The sequence below is a fragment of the Juglans regia genome, chromosome 1 (assembly GCF_001411555.2).
Source record: "Juglans regia cultivar Chandler chromosome 1, Walnut 2.0, whole genome shotgun sequence".
Taxonomy (NCBI): domain Eukaryota; kingdom Viridiplantae; phylum Streptophyta; class Magnoliopsida; order Fagales; family Juglandaceae; genus Juglans; species Juglans regia.
Window position 1 is genome coordinate 24,276,735 of NC_049901.1, and position 27,032 is coordinate 24,303,766.

Below are 27,032 nucleotides of genomic sequence, written 5' to 3' on the forward strand. Positions count from 1 at the left end.
CAGTGAGGGGGAGCCTATTTCATTGAATCGTATGCTACCAAATGAATCCAATGTGTCGGATTGGGTGCTCCAAAAGGTGAAGGAAATGCAATACTGTGTGGGAATGGAATGTGTGGGTTTTGAAGAGCAGTTTTTGGCTTTACTTACTGCAATTGAAGCGGGTCGTTCATAGGCAAAGAAATCAGGGTCTAAAAAACAGCGGGAGCTCAAGCACCTAACTTGATCGATGAATTATGAAGGAAGTTCAAGCCATGAAAGATCCAAGAGAAAGGGGATTGCCTCTCCATTATGAAGCCGAAAATTGTCGTGTCCGCGGGTTGAATGAGGCAAATAAGCGACTTCGTATTAAAAATTTGCTTCGGGAATGGAGGGCGGATATAGTATGTTTACAAGAAACCAAGCTGAAATGTGTTTCTAGGAGAATAGTGCGAAGTGTTTGGAGTTGTACTTATGTGGATTGGGTTTATCTTGCATTGAATGGGGCTTCGGGTGGAATCCTAGTGATGTGGGACAAAAGATTTTTTTTTTTTTATAAGTAAAAATATTATATATATATATAAAAATGAGTAACGAAGTACACTGATGTATACAAGAAAACACTTTGCCCATAATAGAAAACCCCAAATAACCCAAAAGGCTCGTGAAAAACAACCCAAAATACACCAAACCTAACCCCAACCCCTTGTTTCCCGTAGAACTAAAACTCTGCCAAAAAACCCCACCCCTTTATTTCCCGTATTCACAATGCCCTCCATTTAGACTTCCCTCTAGTTGAACTACCACCCTTAGCGTCGTAGTCGATTGTAGAGAAAAGACATTGTAACTCCCTGCTTTTCTTGAAACTTGATTAGGTTTCAAATGAGTGGCTTGTCTCAATCACAATAATTAGTTCTTTAAATTGGTCTTCACATCCTTCATGTGAAATTCTCACGAACTGCTGAATCTCATTAACTTTAGGTAGAATCCAATATGCTATTGGAGGAAAAGAGACCAAGGGAGCCACAATATCCCCAGACACAGCATCCAGCTGCACTCCCGGCTCTAGGTAAGGCACCAACGCCAAATCCATGTTCAAATCCTGTACCTCCTCAACAATTCCTTTGGTTATCTCCAATGGTATGATATCAAGTCCCTTCACCTCTGGTGACCCTTTATGTGCAACTTCAGTGGGTCCCTTCACCAATGGTATGACACCATTTTCCTTCAACTCCGACGAGGGAGCCATAATTTCTTCGGGTACAGAATTCACCTGAGGCGAATGACATTCTATTACAGATGTCTCTACGCCGATACCCGACGTAGAACTCACTTCAAATAACCCATACTTTCTTTTGACCCGCCATACTCTTCTGGATCTAGTTATAGGAATAAGGCCGAATCCGATTTTTCGTTTTCATTTATCCGAGTTTAAAGGATTCGAGCCTATCTTAGTCTTGTTCTTTACAACTTTGTTGCCTCAAGTTAAAAGCAGGTCTATTTTCGTAGACAAAAAAGCTATCGCTGCCTTCAATTTGACAAGTTGGGTTTTCATCTCCTTTAAAGAATTATGCATCGTGACAAGCTGGTTCTAAGGCGTGATCTGCAAACCACCTACATCATTCTCCTCACTATGAACCCCCGAATCATGACCGATCTTCAAAGCTGCCTCATATGATCGCCTCGCCACCGTGGATGTACTTGGGTCTTTATGATTCACCTCCAAGTTGATATTCTCATTCTTCTTTTGGTTTTCCTTCTTTGACCCATCAACAAAAAGCATATCCGCAACTCTACGTAATTCCGCAGTAAATTTCTCCCAACCCAGACCTTCATACCATTTAGGAATGGCTACAACACTGCCAGCCGCCTCCACCATATTCAGTGACAGTTAAAAACCTCCCATGCTTATTGGAGCATCTTTGAGCCATGAATGTTCTGCTGCCTTCGCGCAAGTGTTTTGTGAAGTCCAAATTTTTTCCCGCTCGTAATACTGCTCCCATCGTAGCCGTCAACCATTCTAGACAACTGCAACCCATCACTACAAATCTCCACACCCTTCTACTCTCCATAATTTTTAATGATGATCTCCATGATTCTGGCAAAAGCTCAAAAGCCTTCGATTCCACCCAAAAGCGCACCAACTGACCCATATTGATCAACCTTCGACTTCAAATGCATGGGCATCCCACGCTGAAATGCATTCTGTTGAGTAAAAGCAGTGCGCAAAGGTTGCTAGAGTTATCAGGTTGGGAAAAACAGAGCCGTGGAGAAAATGGAGGAGTTTGTGGGGGAGTATACTATGGAATGTTCTTTTAAGAGCGTGGCAGATAATTTTGTGTGGGCTTTTGCAGGTTTATACGGTCCAAATATAGAAAATGATAGAAGATTCTTATGGGAGGAACCTGTTGGGTTACAAAGTTGGTGGGAGCTTCCTTGGTGTATAGGAGGGGATTTCAATGTCATCAGATTCCCTAGTGAACGATCTGGAGACAGCAGGACGCGCCCAGCAATGACAGAGTTTTCAGATTTTCTCTTTGACTTAAACCTGTTGGACATTCCTCTCATGGGGGGCTCTTTTACTTGGTCGAATAATCAGACGTGGTCCTGACTAGACAAATTTCTAATCTCACCGGAGTGGGAGGCGCACTATTTGGAGGTGTGCCAAAAGAGGTTGCCACGTCTTTGCTCGGATCATTTTCCTATCTTATTGGATTGTGGTGGAATTCAAAGTGGGCACCGATACTTCAAGTTCGAAAACGTGAGGATGAAAAGTGAAAGCTTTGTGGATAAGGCTAGGCAATGGTGGTCTTCATACCAATTTCACGGTAACCCCTCAAACATCCTAAGTGGTAAATTAAAAGCCTTGAAGAATGACCTTAAGCTTTGGAATTCTCAGTCCTTTGGAGATATAGGGGAGCGAAAGAAATTCATGGTGGAGGAGTTGCAACAGTTTGAGAGGGTACAGAGGCTACAGCCCTTTCACTGGAAGAGCTATTGCGGAAGGCAGAATTAGTTTCAGAATTGGAGAGAGTATTATCTTTGGAGGAGATTTCTTGACGCCAAAAGTCGAGAGCATTGTGGTTGGAAGAAGGGGACCGAAGCACAAAGTTCTTCCATAGAGTTGCGAACTCTCATAGAAGAAATAATATCATTGAAATGCTAAATATTAATGGTATGGAGTGCAATGAGGCCCCTTTGATTCCGGACCATGTGGTGGATTTCTATGAACAACTGCTTACAGAACACGAGGGATGGAGGCCAAAGCTAGATGGTCTTGGTTTTGATACTATTGAGCCTCAGACAGCGTCTTGGTTGTAGAGGCTTTTTGAAGAGGAGGAAGTGTATGATGTAGTGAGACACATGGGTAAAGATAAAGCCCCAGATCCAGATGGCTTCTCAATGGGGCTTTTTCCAATCATGCTGAGAGGTGGTGAAAAATGACATTATGAATGTGTTTCAGGAAGAATCCTTTGCTGGAAAGGTTGAGAAAAATCTAAATGCTACTTTTATTGCGCTAATCCCAAAGAAGATTGGAGTGTCAGAGATTAAGGATTTTCGACCCATTAGCCTTGTGAATGGGGTGTATAAAATTATCTCCAAGGTGCTTGCCAACAAATTAGGGGAGGTTTTGAGCAAGATCATTACGAAGCCACAAAATGCGTTTGTTAGGGGGTGACAAATTCTTGATTCAGTCATTATAGCGAACAAGAGCCTAGATAGCATATTAAAGGCTGGCTCCACATGGATTATTTGCAAATTAGATATGAAGAAGGCATAATACCATGTAAACTGGGACTTCCTCCTAATTTTGCTGGGGAGATGCGACTTTGGGGTTAGATGGCGTACTTGGATTAGTTGGTGCATCTCAACAGCAAGATTCTCAATCGATTAATGATTGTCCTACCGGCTTCTTCAGCAACTCTCGAGATCTAAGGCAAGGAGATCCATTGTCCCCACTTCTCTTTGTTATCATTATGGAGGCCTTGAGTAAGATGATATCGGCGGTGGTTACGCATGGATTTGTGGCTGGATTTGAGATTGGTGACCCTAATAGAGGCATTATTATTTTGTCTCATTTACTTTTTGCAAATGACATGCTCCTACTCTGTGAGGCAGATCGAAACCAATTGAGGGCATTGAAGGCTTTGTTATTATGCTTTCAAGCAGTGTCAAGCCTGAAAGTGAATTTCGACAAGTCAGAGTTAGTGCTAATGGGGAAGGTGTAAGGTAGCCTTTCTTCCCATTACCTATTTGGGATTTGCCTTTGGGGGCTGCTGCAAGGGCCTCATCCATTTGGGATTCAGTTATTGAGAAGATAGGACGGAAATTAGCAGGGTGGAAGAGATTGTATTTGTTAAAGGGTGGCCAGTTGACTCTCATTAAGAGTACCATTTCTAACTTACCTACCTACTTTTTGTCTTTATTTTAATTGTCTGCCCGTGTAGCAACTCGGATTGAAAAATTGTATCGTGATTTCTTATGGAGTGGGATAAGGGATGAATTCAAACTTCACCTGGTTAGCTGGGATAAGGTGTATAGATCAGTCACGTCAGGTGGGTTGGGTATAAAAAACTAGAGAACATTCAATTGGGGCCTACTTGGGAAGTGGCTATGGAGATATATCATGGAACCAGAAACCCTATGAAAATTGGTGGTTGATTGCAAATATGGAAGCTTGTGGGGTAGCTGGTGCACTGAAGAGGTAAATGGGGCCAATGATGTGGGGGTTTGGAAACACATTAGACGTGGGTGAGGGGATTTTAATAGCCATTCTAAATTGTGTTGGGGGGGGGGGGGTTCTCAAATTAAATTTAGGAGGGACATATGGTGCGGGAAAAAAGCCTTAAAGGATGCTTTTCTAGCTGTTTTTCGAGTGGCCCGTAATCAAGAAGCTTCAGTGGAGGACCTCATGGTTTGATTAGGGGACCAAGTGCAGTGGAATGTCACGTTTAGTAGAGTGGTGCAAGATTAGAAAGTTGACATCTTTAAGGCTTTTTTTAGCATATTATATTCTGTGAAGCCGAATGGACAGCAAGCCGATAGGCTGTGGTGGACTCCCGCAGGTAAGTGCATTTTTTTGGTTCGATCCTTCTATAAGTCCCTTACCCATGCCTCAAATACTCAGTTCCCATGGAAGAGAATTTGGAGGAATAAGCCACCTCCGAAAGCAGTCTTCTTTACATGGACAACAGCTTTGGGGAAGATCCTGACTACCGACATCTTTAAGGCTTTTTTTAGCATATGATGGAGGAATAAGCCGCCTGCAACTGTGGTCAATCTATTGGCTAGTTGGACATTTCCAAGAGGAGTTCCACAAATCAAGGTTGTGTGGAAGATGATCCCGATCTACATTATGTGGTGTATATGGCAAGAGCGCAAAGATCAGACTTTCGAAAACAAGGAGTGGTCAACAGAGGAATTTTGTAACGCCCCAATAGAAGACCCAAACCACATGATCTATACTCCAAAAAGACTAATCGATGATGCAATTGGAGCTCATTGGAACCATATAAAGAGCAATAACTTCTCTTTCCCAAGCAATATGAGATCTCATACACCACCTACCATTATCCATATTATATAGGGTATCACAATATTTGTAATGTCTCAATGGAAGGCCCAAACCACATGGCCTATACTCCAAAAGGACTAGTCAATGATGCAATTGGAACTCCATTGGAACTTTATAAAGAGCAATAATTTCTCTTTCCCAAGTAATGTGGGATCCCATACACCACCTACATTTATCCATATCATATGGGGTATCACAATATTTATAACGCTGGGGTATCACAATATTTATAACGCCCCAATAGAAAGCCTAAACCACATGGCCTATACTCTAAAAGGACTAGTCAATGATACAATTAGAGCCCCATTAGAACCTTATAAAGAACAAGAACTTCTCTTTCCCAAGCAACGTGGGATCTCATACGTCACCTACCCTTATCCATATCATATGGGGTATCACAATATTTGTAACACCCCAATGGAAGGCGCAAACTACATGGCCTATACTTCAAAAGGACTAATAAATGATGCAATTGGAGCCCCATTGGAACCTTATAAAGAACAAGAACTTCTCTTTCCTAAGCAATGTGGGATCTCATACACCACCTATCCTCATCCATATCATATGGAGTATCACAAACTTAGAACTTTATTTTTCCGCACTTTATTTCTATGGGTAATAGCTTTAGATTTTAATGGCTTGAATTTTCACGACTTTCTAACTTTCAATACTTCGACCTAGATAAATCTTATTTCTTGTATACCATCTTGTGTACTTGGTCTTTGCCTATCTCTATTAATAATATTATCGATTACTTATAAAATATATATATAATGCGATAGTAAGACGTTAGGACATGATTTTTGACCTATCCATAATTTTCTCTCAAAACCCTAATCTTGATAAAATGAAATGAAGGCCTTTTTTAAATTAGCTTGAATACCTCCCAACAACTGTGAAAGAAAGCCAACTGAGAACCCAATGGGTCCCAAAGCATTATCACCATTCCAAGAATTCAGCACTTCAAAGACTGCATTCTCCTCAAAATACCATTCCATCTACACGGCGTCCTTATTGCCTATGGATTCAAATGGGAGACCATCAACTTTGGGCAACCAACAGAAATGTTCAGAATATAGGTGATTGTAGAATTGCACAATCCTCCCTCGAATTTCCATAAGATCTGTATAAACAAAATGGTTCACCATTAGTGCGTCAATGGTGTTATTTCATCAATTCCATTTGTCCGCTATGGAAAAAATAGATATTATTGCCTTCATGCAGCCAAAATGCCTTGGATTTATGTCTCCAACTCACATCTAAAAGAGCATTTATTTCCAATTCACTCGTAGTCTCCTTCTTTCACAGCAATTCCATCTCAAATAAGGATCTTCTTCCTTTTGCTAACACATCAATATAACATAATTCATTTAGAACTTCCTTTTCCCAAGAAGACCAAACTCCATTTCAATTTTGTTTTTTTTTTTTGTAAGTAAGAATCTTTATTGAATCGAATGAAACTAGGCAATGTCCATGTACACAGGAAGTATACAAAATAAGACACCTAATTACATTCTAGAGAGCTGGAAAGTAGACAAAAACTCATGTATATTCCCACCTTTTAGTACAATAATAGAAAACCACTGTAAAAGAGAGAACAAATAAATTCCAGATTTTCCCCACTGCATGCTCCTTATTGTTAAAACACCTATCGTTCTTTTCTGTCCATAAACATCACATTAAGCACAAACCGCCACATCACTACCATTTGAGAGCTATTATGATGCCTATTCCAGCATGCTAGTAGATCCACTACACCCTTAGGCATAACCCAACTCAGCCCAGCTCTACTTAGAATGCTAGCCCATAGCTCTCTAGCCACGTCACAATGTAGAAGCAAATGATCAACCGCTTCCCCATTCCTCTTACAGATGAAGCACCACTACATTACAACCATACCCCATTTTCTTAGATTATTCATTGTTAAAATCTTCCCAAGCACTGTTGGCCATGTAAAAAAGGCGACTTTAGACGGCACACAAAACTTCCAAATGCTCTTCCACGGAAAGGAGTTAGGCTACTAAACTGTCAAGACCTTGTAAAATGATTTGACAATAAACTTCTTGCTCCCCATAAGTTTCCACAGCATACGATCACTCCCACTACCTCCAATCTTCGCTAAATACAAATAGCTGAAAAAATCAGCAAGCTCATCAAGTTCCCAATTCTAAGCATTTCTATTAAAAATAACATTCCAAAGTACGGTCCCATTTGAGCGACACAACACCTTTGAAACTGCAGCCTGCTGAAAACAGTGTAGAGAGGTCTCTCGCCACACCATTCATTGAACCAAAAACGAATTCTTGCTCCACCACCCATGATGGAAACCAAGTGGGCCTAGACTTAAAGATCCTTTGGAAGTTCCAGATAGGTCAATTACAAGATCAAGAGCTAAGAAGGTCAAGGAAGTAATGCAAGAATTGGTGCAGTCCACTTGGGACGAGTCTAGCAAGAGCCGAATATTCATTATGGACTTTAGAGAATGAGATCCAGTGATCATCCACGTGATACAAGCTATGAAAGAGTACAACATAAATTAGGGCCTACTATTATGATTATGTGATTGAAGGCCTTCGACTTGTTTATTTCATTAAAGAGGCTTATTTTATTAGTTATAGGAATTAGTCTAGAATAACTGGGCTTGAGGATGCTTGGCCCATATATATCTTATTTCTTATGAACTTGGGATTTTGGGAAGACCTTGTATTTTGGCCAAGGGTTTATTTGGAAAGTTACTATTTAGGAACTAGGGTTTCAAGAGGTTACTGTAGCATCACTGTAGCTGCGACACTGTTCATCCAGGGGAATTTTGGGTAAAAGGGATTTTATTTTAGCTAGGATTTTAATTAGGTTTTAATTTAAATACTCTTTGTAACCTCATATTAAGAAGTTTATGAAATTTGATGAATTTATTTATTGTGAGTTGAGTTTATCTCCTCTTGTTCTTGATTGAACTTTTGAACTTATCAAAGGTAAATCACAACCTTTGTGGCGTTCCTCCTTGTAATCTGAGTTCTTGAGACGAGTTCTTCAACAGGTCTAGATTTTAATATAATCTAGGTTCTTGAAACGAGTTCTCATCGGGTCTAAATTCTTCATCCATTGACTTGATTTTAACTTTCTTGGGTGAATTTTCAAATTGACTATAGGTTCAAAGGATTTCATTCCTGCGGGTTCATATTAACCCACCTCAAACTTGAGGTGTTTTTCAAAGGTGTTCCACCCCCTTCAAATAAATTTCCATAAGCTAACACCATAAGACCCCCTTCCCTCCTTAGAGCACCACCCCCCCTCTCTCTCTCTCACTACAATACTTCTAATCTATAACCTCCCTCCACAACGAGTTCCCTTCCATTTGATACCTCCACAACCACTTTCCTAGTAATGCCTTATTAAACATACTCAAATTTCGCACCCCCCAAGCCACCATATACTAGCAGTCAGCTCACCCTTTGCCAACTCACAAGATGAAATTTGATTTCTCCTCCCCCATGCCACCCTACAAAAATGCTCTAAACATTTTTTCTATCCGATTGGCCACACCCACCGGTAATGGAAATAGAGAAAGATAGTAAGTAGGAAGATTAGGAAGGGTACTTTTGATAAGGGTTAGGGTTGGTTTAATTATACAAAACCAAACTATCTCATCTCATTTCATATAATTATTACAACTTTCCCAAATTCTCATACAAAATATAATAAACAATTCAACTTTTTCAAATCCCAAAACAAAAATTATATTAAAAAATTATATTAAAACAATATTTTATTCAACTTTCAACAAAACATCTCATCTCATCCCATCTAAACTGCATAACCAAACGAGGCCTTAATCTCCTCCCTTTTGATAGATATAACCGCTTCCAACTCGACAATCTCTTCTCAATCTTCTTTACCACATCATCCCAAATACTCCTAACTTTGAAAGACGCCCCCAAGGGAAGCCCAAGATATTTCATAGGAACAGAGGTTACTTTGCAAGCCAACAAGCCCGCAAGAAAGTTAATATTTCTCACATCCCCCACCGGTACAAATTCTGACTTTCCCAAGTTCGCCTTGAGCCTCGAAACTGCTTCAAAACACAACAAAACAACCCTTAAAGCTTGAATCTGACCACTATCTGCATCACAAAAAATAAGAGTATCATCCGCAAATAATAAGTGAGAAATGGAACCAACTCCATTGCTATTGTTGCCCACCGAAAAACCATCAATAAAGCCCCCCTTACTGTAGCCTCCACTATGCGACTCAAAGCCTCCATAATAATGACGAAAAGAAAGGGAGACAACGGATCCCCTTGTCTAAACCCCTTGGAAGTCTGAAAAAATCCACATGATTTTCCACTGACTAAAACAGAAAATCAAGCGATCGAAACACAATATTTAATCCATTCACACCACCTATCCCCAAAGCCGCATCTCCTAAGCATATAGAAAAGAAAATCCCAACACACGTGGTCGTAAGCCTTCTCCATATCCAACTTACAAAGAACCCCCGGGATGCCTTCTCTTTTTCAGCTGTCCAAACACTCATTAGCGATCAGAACTGAATCCAAAACTAGTCCAAACACTCCATTTCATTCCATATCTTCAAACGTTTTCAACACTTCAGCTTGCAAGCCTAGACAAAACTAGGGGAGCCATGAAGTTGTATGACAACCACCATTGTTTCACCTTGTCTACAAAGCCTGCAACTTTTAAACACATCCTTTAACTTGAAGTACCCTTTACTTCGTTCAACATGCCCATGATCAAGTAACAAAGTAAAGTGATTGGATAATAATCAAAGTAGCTTTCTCGGCAATACATCAAGGAACTAGCTTTTCCAATCAAGTGAGATAAGAAATCTATTGATTCTAGATCACGTCAAGGGATCTCAGTTATCGGACCATGTGTAATTCTTGCCAATCAAAGGAATTTCCATAAGGTCTTGTTTGAAATTGAAATCCAAGAACTCTACACTGGATCTTTCTAGGTGAGATTTCACCTCTTTAAGACTAGCCAACACTCACCCCACTAAATATCTTGATGTCAACTTCGCTCGGTGGCTTGAAACTTCGAACTTTTGTTGCCAAACACAGTGGTAGGAGATTCTTTCTAAGCTAGAAAACTTATCTGTCCCCATTCTATTGCAATGCAAGACATGGGGATGTGTCCCAAGATTAATGATGCTCTACCAACTTGTGTATTGGCCCTACAATGAAAATGAGCTTGCAGCTTTGGCCAAGAAGACTTGTTTAATGACAGTGGGGCAACATCTTTTACAAACCCATTGGTCATGATTGAATCATTAAGTGCCAATTTGGCCCGGGCTGACTTATATAGCCCCAATCTCCAACATTGATTACCGAAAACAAACCAGCCCTTGTATGCATCTTACATAGGGCTTATCCTCCACCGTGCCAGTCATGATTTTCACCCCTCAAGTTGAAGTCTTCCACGTTAGACGATTGAAGAATGTTAGGTGGTTGAATAGGTAGAGACCCAAAACTGGAAAGGAATGAGAAGAAAATAGAGGCTTTTCTGAGTTCATCAATGAGGTTTCGCCACCCTTTTCCATATCTCTCTTCTGTAATTACTAAGAAGCCTTTACGATCCCTTTCAGCACATTTTGCACTGGCCAAGTATCATCCATGAAAACTAGCATATCTTTACACCAGGATATGCTTTGTTTCCTATGTGAGAAGTTTTTATAAACTCCAGTAACCCCTCAGCCTTCAACATAATTTCCATGGCGGCCAAAACCAATCCACAGTAATTCTGCTCAAGAGAATTGTCTTCCTATGCCCTACTTTTCTCAATGACACTTAACACTAAGATTTCCCTCATTGCCAGCAGTTCGGAAAGCTTAGAATCGATGGAAAAAGGATAGAAATAAACCAAGCTCCAAATCATGAATAAATACAAAATACATTATTGCAAAAAGGGGTGAAGGGATTGAGAGTTGTTACCATTGAGACTCACAGGAAACGACCACCATTAGAGAAGAGAAATAGAAATAGACAGAGAGGGAGAGGGAGAGGGAGGGTGTTGAATGAGGACCAAAAAGTAAATCCCAAGTATAATCAGCATGAACTCTTACAATCACTAAAATTAGGCACAAATAACTAGTATGAAGCAATCAGAACTCTTAAGATAGTTCAATTTCAATAAGGTGAAAAGATAATTAAAATTAATGCTTAAAAAATTTTTAGAATAACAATTTTAGGTGCAAAAACATACTGCTTTTTTCATCTGAAATCGAGTAAAGATCTACAAACCTTTCCTTCTTCAATTTTCTCAACTCCAGTATCTTTATTACGAAGTCCATGGACTCTGTCACCAACACGAATAATTCCAGAAGAAATGCGTCCAGTCAATATTCGCCCAAGATAGAAGTCTCGTTCCATCATTGAAACCTGAATGACATTATTATGTTTGTCACCGTTCTCAAAGAAGAAGATTAATAATGAAGCCCAAAAGAAACCAGAAGAACGGGAGGAAAAAAAAGAAAAGAAAAAAGCAACTATGCCAGATGCCCTAACAAAACTACAATATTTATATCTTCTTCTTTACAGGCATCACCATCTATGTTGCCCCTTTTTCTTATGGGTTCTGCTGCCTAAGACTTCAGAGCGAGTTGAATATTAGAGCTTCCATGTTTGTGAAGCACAGCAATTTTCTTTTTAATTTGCACACAGACAATAATCTAAAGGCAACTCACACCAATATTTAAAAGTATACTTCCATGCTTGATTCATGGGGAAAAAAAGAAGCTGCAAGGAAAAATCACACACACTAATACTCTTTAGAAAACCAAAAACAGTAGAATACCAACCAGCATTTGGAAAGGGGCATCAATGCTAGCTGTTGGTGGCGGAACATGTTTTATGATGGCATCGAGTAACTGTGACATATTCCTTGCATCAGCAGGAGGATCTTTGGTGAAAGTTATTGAAGTCCAACCTTCTTTTGCAGAAGCATAGAGAACTGGAAAGTCCAGCTGCTCCTCTAAAACAATTATCAGAAAATCTACATTAGCTTTCCACCCAGGTCATTTATAAAGCTGGTGAACGTCACAGAATAGGTAAGTGAAATATCATCATTAAAGTTTTTCAACATCCAACATCTCTCACACCTGTAGCACCAAGATTTGCAAAAAGATCAAAAACCAAACTTTCAACTTCATTGCACCTCTCCTCAGAAACTGCATAACCGATAACCATAAACACAATAAGGGCAAGCCTAAAGAAAAGTGTGCAAGCAGAAAATATTCACCTGATAAATAGATACTACTGCCATTTGTAATTGCATGCAAGATTTAGTATTGCTGCCAAAAATATTATGAAGGTTGCAAATCTCATGTAAGTCAAAGCTAGACAACAAAGCTCCTTTCAGTAGGCATGGAAAGATGCAAATGAGGCAAAGGATACCAATCATGATTTAAACAATAATAAAATGCCTTCTCTGGAGGAAACTGAACAAAAAGATTGACAATTAATATTTTGGCTTTTGACTTTGTTGTTCTCCATTTTTGTTGTTTTTGCCTCAAGACATAATGACTAGCAACAATCATGTAATTTTTTATGACTCCATTTTTTAAATTGAAAGTTAGCATATTAATGAATAACAGAGTCATACCTGCAGGTCGGTCTACTTTGTTTAAAAGAAGAATAGGGCGCAACCCATACTTCAATGCTTTTGCAAGAACAAACTTTGTCTGTGCAAGTGGACCCTCTCCAGCATCTACAACTAAAATTGCTCCTTCAACCATACCAACAACCCGCTCAACCTATTTGCGTCATAAAAAACAAAGTTGCACTGAGATCAACTCAATAGTTTAAAAATTTAAAAATTTGAAAATTCTAAAGAAGAATTTTGAGAAAGGTGGGTAGTTCTACTTTGAAGCGCCTCAGGACAAAGGAAAGCATTAAATTTGTGAATCTGAAATAACTTGCATTACAACCAATTCAAAACTTCTTGCCTTCCCACTCTATTTTGCACTTCATTTACGGCCAAAAGGTTAGGCACTTGTAATCATAGTAGTAGAACTTTCAAAGGATATCATACTCATCTTACTTATCAAAATAAACAAAAAAAGCTTTCAGAGAATAACACAATTTGCTCATTGACATTGTATTCATTAAATTAAATGCTGATATTTATGTATAAACTACTATAATTTCCAATAAATAAGGCTTTGCTTCAAAAAGAGCTCACTCAACATGAGACCACCGACATATGGGATAATTCAGCAAATATATAACTGTTTCCAAAAATTTGTACATGGTGTCATGCCTCCTTGGCTCCTCCTAAATGTAATTAGTAAATCATTCATCTACAAATATTATTTTGTCACATTTTGAATTTGATAAGTTATTTTTTCATGTTAAATTTTATAATTCCTTGATGATTTATGCATATAATAATGGTCAGTAAAGGATTGAGCTAGCAACCATCTAGAAGTCTCAAAGCACTATATTGCACCGAGTGGGGACTTACTTCACCGCCAAAATCTGCATGTCCAGGCGTGTCGACCATATTTAGCTCATTCTCCTTCCACGAAATGGATGTAACCTGCACATGAATATTACCGTATCAGGATGGATTTTGAAAAGGACCACATTTTTCATGACAAGTGACAAAATTTTATTCAAAATAAATATAAGAAAAAACGTAGTGCTACTATATAGCATGTAAATGAATGATATACTAAAGAGAAAGAAATAAACAAGAAAAAATGGCTAACATTTGTTTCCAATGACGGGAACCCCAAAGACCATGCAAAACTATGTCTTTTATGTCGTTAAACCTCAAAACCGTGTAACACGTCCACGTCATAGAGATCAAATAAATTATCTACTTCTCATTGATGGGACGTGGCTCATAGGAATTTTTTGCACCCACCCAAAGGTTTGAACCTTAGGGGATGTTTGGTAATAATTCTCATCACATCTCATCTTATCCCATCTCATTTCTTTCTCAAACATTGGTCAAACAAAAACACTTTCAAACTAATCATTACAATTTTCTCAAACTTTCAAACTTTTAAACAAAAAACAATTCAATTTTTTCAAATCCCAAAACAAAAATTATATTCTAACAATATTTTAACTTTATAATATTTTTTATTCAACTTTTTCTCTCTCCTTTCCCAAAATCCAAAAAATACTTAACTCAAACTATCTCACTATTATTCATAAACCATCTTACTACTATTCACAAAATTATCATCTCATCTCATTCTCCAAACATCCCCTTAGACTTGGGGGTATGACCAAGGCCCTTACCACTCAAGCCAACCCCTAGGGTAGAAAGAACAACTAAAATTCAAGGGAAAAAAAAAAAAGAGATAATGAACGGAAGCCTCTACCAGCCCTCATCCAATCAAAATCTGATCTCAGAAATAAATACTTTAGTCACCTCATTGATGTTCTAGGATACATCAGATTTTTTTTTATATGTAAGAAAAATTTATTAAACCACATAATTAGGCATATCCCAAGTTCACACGGGGTATACAAGAGAAAACACCTATCATTCATTTCCAACCAAATGCACCACATAATGCACAAATGAATCATCTTCCACGCAGCTGCCACTTGAGAGCAAGTATGAAGTCTAGTCCAACATGCGAGTAAATCTACCACTGATTTTGGCATAACCCAGGTCAGTCCGAATCTTCTAAACACACCATCCCATAACACTTTAGCCACATCACAATGTAGAAGTTGACGATCCACTGATTCCGCAGCTTTCTTGCACATGAAGCACCGCTCCATAACAATCATTCCACACTTTCTCAAATTGTCAATTGTCTGAATATTCCCAATTGCTGCTGTCCATACAAAAAAAGTAACCTTTGATGGAACATGAGCCTTCCAAACACTCTTCCAAGGAAAAGAAATGTAATGCTGATCTAACAGAAAACTTTTTAGATGCTGTATATCTCTAGTACATATGATCCCTCTCATATCGTCTAATATCCACTGAATACAACAATCTAAAAAATCCGTAACCTCCTCAATTTCCCAATCCTGGAAAGGTCTGAAAAATCTAACATCCCAATGCACCTCTCCATTAGAGTAACTCATCAACTCTGAGACTGAGGCCTGCTGATTAACAGCCAACCTGAAAACAGCCGAAAAAACTCTAAACAGTGCATTCTCACTACACCAAACATCAAACCAAAATCGAACTCTTGAACCATCACCTACTACAAATTTGACTTGTTTCACAAAATTATTTCATCATTTTCTAATAAATTTCCATAAACGCACACCATAAGTCCCCCTACTCTCCTTAGTGCAACATCTGCTTTACCCAAGTTCACCTTTAGCCCGGATACGGCTTGAAAACATAACAAGACAAAGCTTGAATCTGTTCCGCAACAGCATCACAAAAAATATGAGTATCATTAGCAAAAAGCAAATGTGATATAGAAATAAAGCGATTATTATTAATTTCCACCGACAAACTTGATATAAAACCTCCTCCTACCACGACCTCCACCATACGGCTCAAAGCCTCCATAACAAGAACAAAATAACTGCAAGGCTGCCCATTAACTAAAACCGAAAACCGAGCAGTCAAAATACAATGTCTGATCCAACCACACCACCCATCACCAAAACCACATCTTCTAAGCATGTAGAAGAGAAAATCTCAGTTTATATGATCGTACGCATTTTCCATTTCTAGCTTACAAAGAACCGCCGGAACACCTTACCGCATCCGACTATCTAAACACTCATTCGCAATCAGCACAGAATCAATGATTTTTCTACCTCTAACAAAAGCATTTTGGGGTTTAGAAATAATCTTATCCATCACCTTGCTCATTCAATGTGCCAAAACCTTCGAAATTATCTTATAAATTCCACTTACCAAAGTAATGGGACTGAAATACTTCAACTCCGAAGCACCCACTCTCTTAGGGATTAGAGCGATAAATGTGGCATTCATCGACTTCTCAAACTTTTGATAATCATAAAATTTTGGTAGTAGTAGTAGTAGTAGTAGTTGTTGTAGTAGTTGTTGTAGTAGTAGTTGTAGTTGTTGTAGTTGTTGTAGTTGTTGTTGTTGTTGTTGTTGTTGTTGTTGTTGTTTTATTAGATATATTTTGAGGTAGTAATTTGTTTTGAATAGGATTTCTCTACTATACGCCTCTTTTATCTTTCTGTTTGGTCTAGGAGTTTTCTAAATTGAAATTATCTCTAATTCAAACACTTCAAAACTCTAATATCCTCTCAAGTGTTCCTTTCCTTGTGGGAGTAGTTTTCCAAAGTTCAGTCAAACTTAAACCCCTCCAAGTCACTCACGATAACTTCCTTCCCCTCATCTATAAAACCCACGAGACCCTTAGCAAAAACCATGAAACTCTCACACACTAGCCACCATAGTAGCTTCGGCAGACAGAGAAAACCACTTCCCAACAGCCACCCTAGCACTACTCTTCATACCAAATCAACCACCTCGCCGAAAACTACCACAGAACACGCCGACGCCCTCCGTTGGCCACTAGAAGAGTCGGATCACCTCACGACAGCCACAGATCCCGCCGACCAGGCAACTCCCTCCGCCTCGCACTCCCTTCCGAGGTCCCAGTCGCATCGCCGGTCAATTCCAGCCACTCGAGAGCCGTCGTCACCACAGCCTTCTTCCCTTGGTAACGTGCTACAAGTTGGAAATCAGGAAGCAGCGCTAAGAAGTAAATAGTATGATCATATAAATGAATGCGTATTGTGAATATTATTGTCATGTATGAAAATATGATGTGTTTATGATGGTTATCTATGCTACACTAAGAGACAAGCCAAGGTTAGATTCCTTTCATGATCTTGAGGGAATATGAGATTATGCTTGAATGAGTGAATTTGTTTGATTAATTGAATGTTACTAAAAATCATATGAGAGCAATGAGATATTCATATAGGCATATCATGCAAGCCATGTTCATGTAGTACTTAGATTATGTATGCCATGAAATGTCATAAAATATTCAGATCATATTATGTTATGCCATGTATAAGAAAGTACCATGTTATGTTATGCCATGTATAAGAAAGTGTCATGTTATGCTATGTCATGCTATACCATGTACAAGAATATGACATACTATGCTATGATATGTACAAGAATATGACATATTATGCCATGTTATGCTATGCCATGTACAAGAATATGCCATGTTAGAAATATTCATGAAAACCTAATAAATTTTCATGCATTAAGAAAGTTAAGAAATATTACGGTGCCACGGACTCAAGCGTGGTTAACCATAAGTTAAGTGAAACACGGACTCAAGCGTGGTTAACCATAAGTTAAGTGAAACACGGACCCAAACGTGTTTCACATCATGTTATGCAAGTTAAGTGAAACACGGACCCAAGCGTGTTTCACTCCATGTTATGCAAGTTAAGTGAAACACGGACACAAGCGTGTTTCACTCCATGTTATGCAAGTTAAGTGAAACACGGACTCAAGCGTATTTCACTCCGTGTTATCCAAGTTAAGTGAAACACGGACCCAAGCATGTTTCACTCCATGTTATCCAAGTTAAGTGAAACACGGACCCAAGCATGTTTCACATCATGTTATCCAAGTTAAGTGAAACACGGACCCAAGCGTGTTTCACTCCATGTTATGCAAGTTAAGTGAAACACGGACCCACCAAGCGTGTTTCACTCCATGTTATGCAAGTTAAGTGAAACACGGACCCAAACGTGTTTCACTCCATGATAAGACAAGATAAACAAGATATTATGCATTCACGATTACATGTTTGCCACGATTATGTATGCTTCCGCTTTTGGTTAATGATTAAAACATATGCTATGTGAGTCTGTGACGATATACGTATGTAAAATCCTTCAGAAAGTCATGTTACGTGTTTGATTGTAATCTATGAAGTTGTAGGTATGTTTTGAAGAGTCTCATAGAAATTAATTGCATATTAGGCAAAAAAAAATTATATTTTACGGTATGATGTGCTACTTACTGAGTATTCGACTCATTTTGTTTGTTTGTCTTCTTGTTTTCTTCCATGTCTAATTCTCGCAGATGATGTCTATGATGATGCAAAGCTGGATTCCCAGGAATAAATTTAGTACAAAGACTTAGGAATGAATAAGTGTTATTCACACAAGAATTAGATTCTTTTTTTATGTCATTCATGGGATTAGTTTATGTTCTTTTATTTTACGTTCAGTTGTTAAAACAATCATGTTCAATTGTTAAAACAATCATGTTCAATTCAGTTTTAACGTTTTGATGAATTTCAATAAATGAGGTATTTTAGGATATGAATCTCTTTATCGGGCACTATGTTATAAATGTTAATAACATCTCTATCCTACGGGAACTGGGTGTTACAATATCATTATCAGCTTTGATCATCTCCATAGCATTGTTGCGCCTATGAGAGTTAGCCATTTTATGAAAGAAACTAGAGCACTTATCCCCCCTCTTTAAGCCATAGAACTCTCGATTTCTACCTCCAAGATATTTCTTCCATCAAAAGTACTTTTTCAAGTTCTAACACCACTTCTTTCTTTCTTAACAAAGACTCCTCACTTTCCCCCTCAACCTCCAAGGCCTGTAGCTCCTCCCAAAGAGATTTTTTCTGCTCTTTACATTCCCAAAAACTTCCTTGTTCCACTTCAATCAGCCTTCAAAGCTCTGAGTTTACTTGCCAAAACAAAGCTAGGAGTCCCCACAATTTGATAAGAGTGCCACCTGCTTCTCACCTTGTCTACAAAACCCTCAACTTCAAGCCACATATTCTCAAACTTAAAATAATGTCTACCCTCATGAATGCCCCCACAATCAAGTAAAATGGGAAAGTGATCAGAACATACCCTAGGCAATCTTTTTGACATAACTCCGGATAATGAGTCTCCCAAGAAGAAGAGACTAAGAATCTGTCCAGCCTTGAACCTCCTCTATAATTAGACCACGTATATTCTCCCCCCACCAAAGGCAGATCCAGCAATTCCAAATCAAATATCAACTAAGAAAAATCCTCCATGGCTGAAGACAGAAGAATTACCCGCCCTCTCATTGAGAAAACGAATCTATAGGGGAACTTAGGGAGTATTGCCTTAGTACTTTAAGCTTTTGGGTGAAGAATCTTGTAAGGAATGGGAATGATTGTAATTTGTAATGTTTTGCTTTAGTTATATTTTGTTTTAGCTTGTAAGTAGGTGTTCTCATTTGTATACATCCTGTGTACTGGGCTATGCCTATTTATTTGGAATAAAATTTCTCTTATTAATTATAAAAAAAAAAAAGCTAACCACATAGGGAACTAAGAAGACTCAAATGTTTTATTAATTATGATACGAAGGAGGAGAGTGGCGGAAGGGACAAATTGAAAGGGAGGGGGCATCTTTTTGCTCATGAAGCCTAAGATCCTCTCTTGGAATTTGTAGGAGCTTAATGATCGTATCATATAGTTGGGATATTGTGCAAGAAGATGTTATGAAGGTTTTTCTTAAATTTCATTCGTTTATGAAATTTATTGCACTTGTTCCTAAAAAGAGGGCTGTGAAAATGAGGGATTTTCAGCCTATTAGTTTGGTCAATGGGGTGTACAAAATCATTTCCAAGGTGTTAGCTAACCGAATGAGTGGGGGGTGATGGAAAAGATTATCTTGAAATCTCAGAATGCATTCGTGAGGAGAAGACAAATTCTTGATTCAATTTTAATAGTTAATGAATGTTTGGAGAGTAGAATCAGATTGGGCAAATCCAGTATTCTAGTTAAATTGGATATGGAAAAGGCATACGATCATGTTAACTGAGAGTTTTTCTTGTACTTACTTGGGAGATGTGGTTTTGGAGAGAAGTGGTATTTGTGGATCAAGCAATGTATTTTGACAGTCAGATTCTCTATTTTGGTGAATGGTACCTTAGTTGGTTTCTTCAATAGTTCTTGTGGCTTGAGGCAAGGGGATCCTTTGTCTCTTTTTCTATTTGCTCTAGTTATGGATGCTTTGAGTAGAATGATTGAAGCAGTGATGGATGGGAGTTTCATGTCGGGGTTTTTGGTGGGAGATGAGTCTAGTGGAAGCATAAAAATCTCACATCTTTCTTTTTGCAAATGACACTTTAATTTTTAGTGAGACTAACCAGGATCATTTTCATTCTTTGAGAGCCCTTTTGTTAAGTTTTGAAGTTGTTTCTGGTCTTAGAATTAACTTAACTAAGTTTGAAATAGTTCTAGTGGGCTCTATATTGAATATATTGGATTTGGCTAATATCTTGGGGTGTAAGGTATCCTCACTTTACCTATGTGATATCTTGGACTTCCTTTGAGCGCTCCTCACAAATCTTTGATGATTTGGGGTGGTGTGATTGAGAAAGATTAAGAGGAGGTTGGTTGGTTGGAAAAAGCAATATTTGTCTAAAGGGAGAAGAATTACTTTGATAAAGAGTGCGTTGTCTAATCTTCGTACGTATTTCTTTTGCCGGCAAGGGTGGCTAATAGAATTGAGAGGATTTTTCGAAATTTTTTGTGGGGAGGTAATAGGGAGGAAAGAAAGTTTCGCCGGGTTAGCTGGAATAAGGTTTGCTCACCGGTTTCTTGTGGAGGATTGGGGGTGCGAAAATTGAGGCTTTTCAATAATGTTCTTCTTGGGAAATGGCTTTGGAGTATCATCTTGATATGGGAAAATATTGTTGATAAATATGGAAGGATGTGGGGAGTTGGTGTTCTAACGAAGTTAGAGTTTATGGGGTGGGTTTGTGGAAGTCTATTCGGATGGGTTGGGGGGAAATTGTCAATCATTTTAAATACAAGGTGGGTGATGGGACAAGGATTAATTTTGGCATGATATTTGAAGTGGGGATTTGGCTCTAAAGAATATTTATCCCTCCCTCTTTAGGATTGCTAGAGATCAAGACGCCACAGTGGCTGATTCCTTTATTTTTTTAAATAATAATCTTCAATGGAATGTCAATTTTGTTAGAGATGTACATGATTGGACAATGAATGTCGCCTCTGATTTTTTTGGAAGATTATATGATATGAAGATTGTTCAGGGAAGGGAGGATAGTTTGTTTTGGATTCATGCTGGAAATTCCAGATTTTCGGTTAGCTCCTTTTATAAGGCATTAACCTGTCATTGTGTCAATAAATACCCTAGGAAATGCATTTGCAGATCTAAGGTGCCTAGTAAGAGCATTAGCATTGGATTATGCAAATGTAAAATTTGTATAATATGACATGATTTTGCATTTGGCTATTCCACTCAAAACTTATTCTCACATTGAATTATCCATCTATTAGTCAAAATAATAATAAAATATTATAAATTTAATAATATTTTTTTTTCAATTTTTTTTGTTCTATTAATTATTTTTCTAAATTAAGAGCTACATAGAAATATTAATGTTATACAATATGAGACTTGGATAAAGATGTGGATGGGTCCTGTAGTGCAACAAATACATTCTAAATATTTAATACAACACCATTGAAAAAAACACGTCTATTACATTTTCAGCTCAAAAAAAACCATTAATAAAAACATAAGTCATCACTAATGTTCAACACATTTCAGCCCATCACAAAAATATACACCTCCAAAAGTCAGCCCATCACTAATGTTACTGCCCATCACAAAAAATAAAGATAATGCCCAATCACAAAGTTGCTGCCCAGCCACATGTAAATCCATCACATGTGGCTGAACGGCCATCACCCTCTTCTGATTCCTTAAAGAATACTTATCCAAACTTTGTTTCAAAGATTCAGACTCTACTCCTACCTGCTCAACTTTTCTGCATTAAACAGGATAATTAAATTGCATCAACACTAATATAGTTGTTTTATAGATAAGTACCCTCTCCATTTCACTTGAAATGGATAGTATCTAATCTAGTTCAAAACATGCTTGTTTTGGTCATTGTGTTTCTAAGAAGCATTAAATCCATAGTAGAAAAGACAAAAACATGCACACAATCATAAGTTGTTATAGTATAAATTAACACGTGGAAAGGATCCTATTCCTGTTTGTATACCGCATAAAGTTACACAAACTGAAGATCCTATCAAAAAACTGCAAGGTCATGATATACTATAACTTTCATACAAACTCAAGATCGAATGCTCGTGAAAGTACTATTGGCACCTATATGCTTAAAGGATCTGAACTAAAGCTCAACGGACATAGAAGAAAACAATCACCGAGCAATAATTTGTTTTGAAACGATTCCTTTACAAGGTATTTGGTTGCCCAGTGAAAAATGAATTGGAATGGCCTTTCGCACAATATTAAAATGAATCGATTCCTAAATTGATGGGATTATGAACAAGGCCAAGAAATATAACAAACAAAATTCAAACCCTAACGAGAATAATTAAGTGAGTCCCCGTCCCCAAGGATTCATTGGAGGAAGAGAGAAATTCCACCATTTCTAGAGATCATGGTGTGACTTGGAGGGCAGGGAGCGGCAGAGGCGGTCCATCTCGATGCAGAGGGATTGGATGTGGGTAATGTCCCTGGTGATTGAGGATGAGAGCTCTGGAGAGTCCATCCCAATGCTACCGCTCGAGTACTCAAGGCATTCTGGTATATCTCTGACAGCGTACTTCCACCTCCTCCTCCTCCTGCTACTGCTTCCATTTCCACGGTAGTATTTCCTATGTTCTCGTCGCAGAGGGGATTGTGTTGTTTTCACCACTTTCTCCTGCTTAATCCATAATTAGACAAAGTATACTGGGAGGATTTTGTGAAATCCTTCTTGGGGTTTCTAGAAACTGGATGGAATGAAAATGGTGAAGAGGGGAGGGAGAGCAGGAACGAAAATGGTGAAGAGGAGAGAAGAAGGAAGCTCGGTTTGGGTCCTTGGGAAAAATAATTTCGAGGAAAAGAAACCAGCGTTGAGTTTTATTGAATAAAAATAAGATTTGGTCTTTGTACAATAGTCTTGCATATATGACCACCGAGTATGATACACTGTAGCTAAAAGTCATATATTTTTGCATTTGGATAATCCAATGCTATAATTTTATGTAAATTGAGTCAAATTTTACATTTCACTGGCATTTGGATAATCCAAGGCCAGCGCTCTAAGGTGGGCATTTTTCTGTTGGTAGGTGGAAAAAGTTTGACCATGGATAATTTGAGAAAGTGTGGATTATTTGTTGCGGATTGGTGCTTCATATGTAAAAAATCATGTGACCATTGAGATTGTTGTTCGTTAATAAAACTTATCATACTCAAAAAAAGAAAAAAAAAAAAAAAAAAAAAAAAAAGAATAACACAAAAATTAGTAATAAAAATATCTTATTACATGAGAAACATCATTCAAGATGGGTCACCTTGTGCTACCTCACTAGCGTATAAAGGTAGAAACATTCAAAATAGGCATAGAAGCATTAATTGCAAACAATATATAGGATGCTTTTGAATGTATCATATGGTTGATATGCATATATTATATATAATACAACAAGATGGAGTTTGCTCTTCTTTCAAAACAATAAGTGGTCAAAAACGATATATACTTAAATAAGGAATAAGAGATCAATCTCGAACTTGAAAAAACTAGAACTAGAAAAACACACAAAAATATATAGGCACCACTACAAGCCATCATCTAGTCATAGAAACATCTGCAAAATAAATTTATGCTTGAGAGCATAGAGCGCAACACCATTAAAACTCAATAATCTACAGATAGTCCACATTTGGCAAGGAGTTGTAATTCAAACCAAGCTACTCTTTTGTATTTATATATGAGTAAAGGCCAAGCTGTGCTTATATTGCCCAAACAATCCTTTCTAACCAAGAACATCTCAATTACCTCTTTGGGCTTCACTTAATGAAACCCAAATAAAGAGAAAACAAAAGGCCACAACTTCTTGGGAAATGAGCACTAGAACATCATCATCTAATTCCTCGTTGAATTCACACAAACAATACCAGTTCACTCACATGATTTTCCTTTTAGTGAGATTATCCAAAGTTAGAAGTTTGCCCAACACAAATATTCAGACAAGAAAAACACAAACTTATTTAGTACTTTTCCGATGTTTAATACTCTTCAAAGGAAATTGCACATCCCCAAACCCACTCAATAACCGGAAAAGATGGGACATCAAATATACCAATTCAGTTTTGTTCCCAAAACAATCTATCAGCCCCCTCATCTGCTGGGTGGTTAGAATATAGAATTTCCTAGTTTTGGAAAGCTCAGTTCCAAGAACCAATCTCCCTGTTTTCTAAGTGTTCCAAACAACTAATAGAAGCATTCTCATCCAAAGCTATTTGGGGAAGGGGAAAGAATTCAGGAGATATTCTTTTAATACTAGATCCCCACACCACATGCCATGCCAAAATCAAACCCTCCAACCATTCCATACTATAAACTTCACAAACCCACAAAACCTCTTGCAACCTACCCTTATGGTAGTTCAATTACAACAACCAGCACTAGCATCCACTAGACCAAAGATACTCCATATTTCATCCCGTTAATATGCCCACAAATGTACTCTCTTTTCTAAACAAAATGCCATCGGGTGCCCACAAATGTACTCTCTTTTCTAAACAAAATGCCATCGGGGGTCAAACATGTATATGCGACCCCCCCCCCAAACAAAAAAACTGTTCTTACGTTATTATTATTTGTTTTTTAGTAAGCCTCGTGTACATGCCTTCACCTAATTTTAACAAAATTCCTATTTATTGATCAAAAAAGAGTTTTTTAGTAAGTAACACTGTTCTTTATGTATATTCTTCAAACCATATTAATGGTGATTCTGGGTGTAATAGCTCATACTCGATAGCGTTCCAGTATTATGACGATCAAAGAATGAAATTAGATAGCTTCAATAAGATTACATATCCCTGGTTGGTGTGCAAACTTTTTTCATTAAACTAAAATCATGAAGAAGAAGCGATTTAGTTTTCGGTACGCATACACTTACAGATTAACTTTTAAGCACCATTTGCTGGCCCGTTACCATACTAAGTTCAGAACAAACACTTGGAATAACAGCAACAACGAAGCAATTCCATAACAAGATTACGCACCTATTTGTCAACTAAAGAAAAGAAAACCAGGAAACTAATTTAACAAGAATCCAGGGTTTCACTCAAATTGCCCCACTTTCTCGTCAACAAAACACTGACCTTGGAAGCAATAGTGATACCGCGCTCACGCTCGAGGCTGATGGAGTCCATGGCACGCTCGTGTGGTATGTCGGCTCCACACTGGCGGAGCAGTCGGTCCATGAGGGTGGTCTTTCCGTGGTCGACGTGGGCGATCACTGCCACGTTCCGTAGCCGGTAGGGATCAAGGGCGCTATCGGCGAGCGCAGCAGTGGACGGGGCTGCAGTGGCGGAGGAGAAGGCGCGTGAGAGGAGGAAGGGAGCACGGGGGGAAAGGCACGGTTTTCTGAGAAAAGAGGGGGGAGGAGGAGGAGGAGAAGAAGAGAGGGATTTGCGAGCGGTGGACCAGAGAGAACGGAGCAACAACGGACCCGCCATTTCGTGAGGAGAAATGGCTCTGTTTTCTGTTGCTGTCCCAGCTATGGAGGTTGGAGGGTTTAAGAGATGGGAAAAGAGAGGGTTTTGGGGGGCGGCTTTTTTTTTTTTGGCCCTTTTCCCCTTTTTATTTTTTAATTAAATTAAAAATGTGATGATCTCATATATCCAGTTAATAGTAATAAAAAAATATTAATAAAATATTAAATAATAATAATAACTAATAAAAATAAATAATAAAATAATAAATAGTCACTACCCAAACAATTGTGATTTCTTCATATATTTGTTAATTGATTTGCATCATGAGGCAATATGAATATTTTTTAAAATAAATAAATGCATCTATATATATATGAATCTATCCTATATATAATAAGTGGTAATAGCTGTAAACAACGATTTTTTCATCTTTTGTGTGTGATCAATGTTTTTGTTTTGGCGTTTTGTGTCCATTTAAGTGAGGACATTTTGATCTTTGGATGCAGTTGTGTTAGAGGGTGGGTAGCTTTAGGTTTTTTTTTCTCTGAATCTTTTTATTTCCTTTTTTATTTTTCCTCTAGGTACGTTCGGGTAATAAAAAGTGTTGAGAAGTGTTGAGAATGTTTATGAATAGTAGTGAAAAAGTAATAATAAAATATTAAATAGTAGTAAAAAATAGGTGAAAAGTAATGAATAGTAGAAAAGTAGATAAAAAGTAATAATAAAGTAAAGAATAGTAGTGAGGTACTCTCACTTGCCAAACATACCCTTAGGCTATGTTTGGCTTACAAAGAATTCTCAACACTTTCCAAGTATTCTCGTACTTTTAAAAATACTTCATACGCCAAACAACTTAAAATATTCTCAACAGGACCCACAAACCCACTTCAATATCTACTCATAACTATTCACAAACATTCTACAATACTTATCACTATTATATATAAATAAAAAATAAAACCACTATAATATTTATCACTATTAAATATAAATAAAATAAAATCACTATAATATTTATCAATA

At 38.0% G+C, this 27,032-nt stretch overlaps 1 protein-coding gene across 1 annotated transcript in view; it reads right to left on the reverse strand.

Moving 5' to 3' along the window:
- The window catches only part of LOC108993713 (50S ribosomal subunit assembly factor BipA), a 40,521-nt gene extending 14,405 nt beyond the window's left edge, over positions 1–26,116 (reverse strand). Inside the window, exons 1-6 of the mRNA XM_018968708.2 lie at positions 25,674–26,116; positions 14,032–14,106; positions 13,171–13,321; positions 12,668–12,736; positions 12,368–12,540; positions 11,811–11,948 (exon numbers count right to left, since the gene is read on the reverse strand). Coding sequence (XP_018824253.1) covers positions 11,811–11,948; positions 12,368–12,540; positions 12,668–12,736; positions 13,171–13,321; positions 14,032–14,106; positions 25,674–26,030 — 963 coding nt within the window. The 5' untranslated portion in view covers positions 26,031–26,116. The remainder of the gene's footprint in view (positions 1–11,810; positions 11,949–12,367; positions 12,541–12,667; positions 12,737–13,170; positions 13,322–14,031; positions 14,107–25,673) is intronic.
- Between the last annotated feature and the right edge of the window lie 916 nt (positions 26,117–27,032).